This window comes from Ictidomys tridecemlineatus, chromosome 2 (genome assembly GCF_052094955.1).
Source record: "Ictidomys tridecemlineatus isolate mIctTri1 chromosome 2, mIctTri1.hap1, whole genome shotgun sequence".
Taxonomy (NCBI): Eukaryota; Metazoa; Chordata; class Mammalia; order Rodentia; family Sciuridae; genus Ictidomys; species Ictidomys tridecemlineatus.
The window spans coordinates 218,740,313-218,746,312 of record NC_135478.1 but is presented as its reverse complement, the minus strand read 5'-3'; the positions used below and the strand labels follow the sequence as shown (position 1 = coordinate 218,746,312).

Below are 6,000 nucleotides of genomic sequence, written 5' to 3'. Positions count from 1 at the left end.
GGACCATCATGGAACTTATTTTCTATTTGAGTGTCCTTGCTGGTATGTATTTAAAACGTTCTACTCTGCCCTATAAGCCATAGATTAATATAGGATGGGGTAAGGCAGTGGCAGCATGTGTGAAGGGTGCAGAAGAGCCAAGAAATACTGTCATGAGCAGAATTAGGGTCTAGCCCATCCAAACTCTCAGGACAGACTGAGCATACCCTTCTAGTGCTAAGCTATGGAGTAGGTTGTGGCACAAACCTGCTTGGAGAATCCTCAACAGTGAGCATTCCCCACTTGGTTATTCCAAAACATAAGCTTCGTTAATCTCTGGGCAAGTCTCAATATTAAAGACAGAGAACTCATTTTTTACCTCTATTTCATCTTTCCTGAAACTTTAAAATGCAAAGAGTGAAAAAGGTAAGAACAAGAGATCTAATATCAGGGGCCTGCCTTCTGTGAAGTTTTTCAGATTGGAGAATTTGCTGGTGAGGCATTTCTCAGGTTGTATCACATACTAGCTGTGTGGGATTGGGCAAGTCAATGAATCCATCTGTGCTTCAGTTTTTTCAGTCAAATGGAGGTATCAACCTACATTATAGAGTTGGGAAGATTAAATAAATCCACAGACTGACTTGTAGAATTCAACTTATCTTGCCTTTATTAATAATTCACCCTTTTTTCCCTTGGGGTTTCTAATGTCATGATCACACAAAGAAGGGTATAGTGAGGTAGAGGCCCACTGGGAGGATCAACAGAAGTACTGATTGATTGGGAGGATCAACAGAAGTACTGATAGTAGCCAAGACATTCATTTCTGATATTAAAATGAGTCTTTCTCCCCTTTATAATCTAGGGATTTTTAAAATGACTTATAAAGTTATCATATGTCCAAATTAGAAAATTTGGGAATTTTTGAAGTATAAAAAAAATAGACATTATCCCACCTCTCAGTCAACACATGCTAATACTTTGAATTTACTCACAGACTTTTTTTTTGCATTTGAATGGTTTATTTCTTGTTTGGTGATTTTAGACAATTATATATGATTTTATTGTTATTTTAAATTAAATGTCATTTAATTTTATAAATTTAATTTTAATATATGTGATATTCCACTTGTGCATATGCTTTATTTTTAAAAAAAATATTTTTTTAGTTGTCAATGGACCTTTATTTATTTATTTATTTATTTATATATGGTGCTGAGGATCAAACCCAGTGCCTCACACATTTCAGGCAAGCATGCTATCCCTGAGCCACAATCTCGGCACCCCCCATATGCTTCTTTATTTTAATGTCCAACATTATTGCATTAGACATTTATGTTTATGATATTTAGCTATTATAAATAGTGCTAAAATGAGCTCACACTTATTTATAATATTTAGACAAAGATTATCTCATTATCTCTTTAAAATGGAATTGAAATTATTAAGTCACATGTTATGAACAATTTGCGATTCCAGAAGCCTATTTCTGAATTGCTTTTTAAGAAGATAAAGTCCATTTGTAGTGTAAGCATTAAGTGAGTCTTTCTTGTTAGTCTTTCTTAAATATTATTAATATTAGCCAAAAAATTATTATTCTGAATGTTAGAGATAATGATATGCCATTTTGATTTAGTTTTTATTTTAAAAATTGTCCAATATAGTCACATTTCCTGCCTATTCCATTCTTATTTAAAAATCATCTATGTTCCATAACCGGGAAATTATCATCTTATTTTTTCCTTATTTATAATTAAGAATATTAATTATTTTCTCAGGGACATTTTTCTCTGCTCACTCATCTGTGCAAAAAGAAGATCCTGCTCCCTATTTGGTATACCTCAAGTCTCACTTCAATCCCTGTGTGGGTGTCCTCATCAAAACCAGCTGGGTATTGGCCCCAGCTCATTGCTACTTACCGTGAGTATTGGGCATCCTCATCCCCTGAAACAGGGACTATTATTCTACATCAGTGATTCTCAATAGAAGCATTTTTCACCCCAGGGCACATTTGGTAGTATCTGAAGATATTTTTGGTTATCAAAGTCAGGAAGCAAGACAAGGCATCTAGAAGGGAGAGGCCAGAGCAAGGATTCTGCTGAACTCCTATCGTGCACAGCAGAGTGCCCCAAAATGTTCAGCCAAAAATTTTCATAGTGCCATTGAGAGACCCTGTGCTACATGTTATAATTCTCCAATCTACAATCAGTTTTTGCAATTATTTTTCTGGAAATATGAATGCATATTATCAATTAAGGGTCCATTGATGATGCACTCAAATTGGGTAAATTGAGTTTTAAAAGGAAACTAAGCCCTAAGAGATGAAGATATCAGGAAAATACTAATTACAGTTCCATGCCCTCAAAATTAATTTTAGAAAAGTGCATTGAGCACCCATATGCCTAAAATGGCAAGGGAAAGAGCATTTTCAAGGAAAGCACAGAGAGACCCCCATATGAAGAGATTCTCTGACAGGAGTGGTAACCATTGTCAAAGGACACAGCCCATCTACAGCAATGCTGCAGGAGGGTGCTGGGAGGATATACACGTCGACCTCACCATTCCTCTTCTTATTGACCAAATCAGACCTAATCAGAAGCCCGCTGATTTAATTCACACGTGAATTGAATCCAAAAGTGCTGAACAGGGAAGAATGGGGTTGTTAGTGGGTCTAGTGAAGAAAATAGAAAATATTAAACACTTGCGTCATTCCATTCTCCTATCTCAACCAAGATGGAAATTGCCAATTGGATAGGTAAACACTGGAGAGGATAGAAAATTTTCTTAGATATGCATGATTTTTCTCCCTACTACATTAAGGGACACTACATTAAGACATAATGGCTAAGGGTTACACTACTGACTTTATGATCATGAGAAAATTTCTACTATGTGCCTCTACTACTTCATCTGTAAAATGGGGATAAACATGGGATCCACTGTACAGACTTACTGTTAGATGAGATAATCCAGATAAAGCACCTGGCATATAGTTACATTCAATATTTTAGTGATGATGACGATGATGATTATAGTGATTACTTCCAATCCTTTTTCTCTCCAGAAATCTGAAACTGATGCTGGGAAATTTCAAGAGCAGAATCAGAGATGGGACAGAGCAGACAATTAATCCTATCCAGATTATCCGATACTGGAACCATAGTGACAGCTCTCCACAGGATGACCTCATGCTCATTAAGCTGGCTAAGCCTGCCATCTTAAACCAAAAAGTCCAGCTCCTTCCCCTTGCCACCAGCAATGTCCATCCAGGAACTGTCTGCTTGCTCTCAGGTTTGGACTGGAGCCGGGAAAACAATGGTGAGTATACCTCCCACAGAAAATTAAGGTCATCAGTTTTCCTTAAAGAGGAACATACATGCCCTCAAAGCTGTGAGAAGAGAGGTGGGGAGATAATGATTCGAGACCCAAACAAGACACTACAGGAGTGGTCTGGCAGAAAGTGACCTGAACAGAGTCTCTCCTCCACTCCCAGGGTATCTAATGCCCCACTGCTGCTTGAGGGTTTTGGCAGCTGCAGTCACCAAGCCATCTGACTCTGCACAGAGGCCACCATTCCTGATTCTCAGAGGCACAATTCACATTAGAGAAGCTACAGCCCGACTACCAACACATGTTCATTTTACATGTGAAGGACACCTCTGAGAACTTGAGTCAGGTCACATCTTATTTCCCCCAAGACTGGACACAGAGCGGAAAGAAAACTCTGCATTTCAAACATTCATGAAGACTACTTTTAAATCCTCAAGATTAACTCTCATACCTGTGCTCAGGGTTCATTTCTTCCCATTTTCTTTCCACAAAAAGACAGTCGGGACTTAAAGAGAGTGAGATAAACAGGATGTTTTCTTTTACCACCTCTTCCCTCAGGCAGACACCCAGACTTAAGGCAGAACTTGGAGGCTCCTGTGATGTCTGATAAAGACTGCAAGAAAACTGAACAAGGAAAGAGCCACCGGAACTCCTTATGTGTTAGATTTGTGAAAGTATTCAGCCGAATTTTTGGGGTAAAAAATTTTCTTTACATTCAACTTTCATTTACTTTTATGTGTCTACTTAATTAATTAACCACAATACAGCTTTTTTAATTTCTAATTTTTTCAGAATCTGATAAGGCCCCTGCAGAGACATCATTGTTCCTTAATCATGTGCTCTCCTTATAGAGTATATTCATGAAAGAGCACTATGTAGTACCTCTAGCTTGTAATACATTGCCAGGTGTTCAGAATGGTAAAAATAGGCATCTTTTTTTTTTAAAAAAAATCAAACTTTACAAGTTGAAACTGGTTTCACAAGTTCAAAAAAATGGGGTTTGACTCATTTCACACATAATTCTCGAGAGGCTATTCTCAGACTTTCAAGATCACACAGGCTAGTTACAGCAAAGCTAGAAAAAGGACTGAAGCTTTGTGTCCCCCAATTCAGTGCTCTTTTCATGACCCAGCATATTGTTTCTCATCAGGGCTCACCTAAGTTGGGAACAAGATGGTGTTCCTGTGAAGAAAGTTGCGTGACCATCTCTCTCTCTCTCTCTCTCTCTGATTTCTGATAGGAGGTAGCCGTGGCTACTGTCATCTGCAAAAACAAGCTCCAGGGAATCGAGGTTGGACATTTCATGGGAGGAGATGTTGGAATCTATACTAATGTTTACAAATATGTGTCCTGGATTGAGAAAACCACTAAGGACAGGCACAAATGAGGAGAATTGATAGCCTGTTTCTCCCTCCGCATCCCATTGTCTCTGCCATTGACTATACAAGCTTAAACTCAAAATAAAATCTCCAAATAGAAACTTATGGATGCAGCACACCAGTAGTCCATGTCTTCTTATTTGCGTCTCTACCTACATCCAAAACATTTTAAATAATGGCATTCTACTGGGTTACATTCATCATCTCATAAACGCTCATAACAAATCTTGAGTTACCTTTTATCCCCCTTAACGAATGAGAAAACTGAGGCTAAAACTTTAGTCATAGCTCATAGATTTCAAAGCCCAGAATAGAAGCCCAAAATGTCAGACTCTAAATTCTGTGCTCTTGGCCTCAACATTATTGGGGAGTCACGGGCATCAAAAGAAATGTTGACTTCTATTTCCCTGCTCTCTCTCTTATCATTCAGACTTTAAGCTCTCACATGTGGCTAAGTCCCTGCTTTCCTATGAATAGCATGTTTCATCTCAGGGCTGCATTGATTTCCACATGCTACAGAGAGAGAGCCAGTAGAAGAGTAGAAAGTACAAAACAACCCTTTTAAACAGGATCAACAACTATAAATCAAGTCAAAAAGGAAGACAGGCTGTTCTAGAGTGAGGTGAAGATGTCTTGTAGATACAAAAAAAGGCATAAACCTGCTCTCTGTAATGGGAATAAAAAACTTTCAACACCTTCAATATAAATATATATATATATATTAGCTTCCCTGAGAATTCTAAACCCAGTAGAATGGTATCCAAATCTACTTGAGACTTCCCACCCATCCCTTCCCACCACCCCCAAAAAGTTTCAATACAACAGCCTCCATTTGACATTGCTCCCTGACACTGCAAAAATGCAAATTCAGGTACAGAAGAATGTCAGAGGAAAATGTAAAGAGCCTAGGGCCTCCATTTACGTTGGCAACCTGGTTAAGACTCAAATATAACAAAGTTAGATCCACTTGAAAACTCCTTGAGCTAAAGTCAAGTCTTCAAGCACAGAACACAAAGGCACTGCTGTCACAGACACTAGAAGGATTTTCCTCTTCTCCCATCTGCCTATAATTTAGGCAGAGACAAATCACCCCAATCAATAACCAATAATAATTCTAATTTGTTTTCCTCAAATTTTGCAACCTCATTAAGTACTATTGGCCAGACACAGTGACCACAGTCACAGGCTGACTCATCAAGACTACACTTTGCTCGACTGTAGGTATGGTTCCACTCAGATCCCTCCCCTCCTCTGCTCCTTTCTCGATACCTGGGTCCTGCATCCAGGTTGTGCTGTGCTCACTCATGGAGAGACA

The 6,000-nt window shown here is 38.5% G+C and overlaps 1 protein-coding gene across 1 annotated transcript; it reads left to right on the top strand.

Moving 5' to 3' along the window:
• Positions 1-8: 8 nt before the first annotated feature.
• On the top strand, positions 9-4,775 carry Prss37 (serine protease 37). Its single transcript, XM_005332461.3, has 5 exons — positions 9-42; positions 1,755-1,896; positions 3,041-3,294; positions 3,865-4,001; positions 4,547-4,775. Exons 1-5 carry the CDS (start codon positions 9-11, stop codon positions 4,691-4,693), a joined length of 714 nt encoding a protein of 237 aa, XP_005332518.1. The 3' UTR covers positions 4,694-4,775.
• The last annotated feature ends 1,225 nt before the right edge of the window (positions 4,776-6,000 follow it).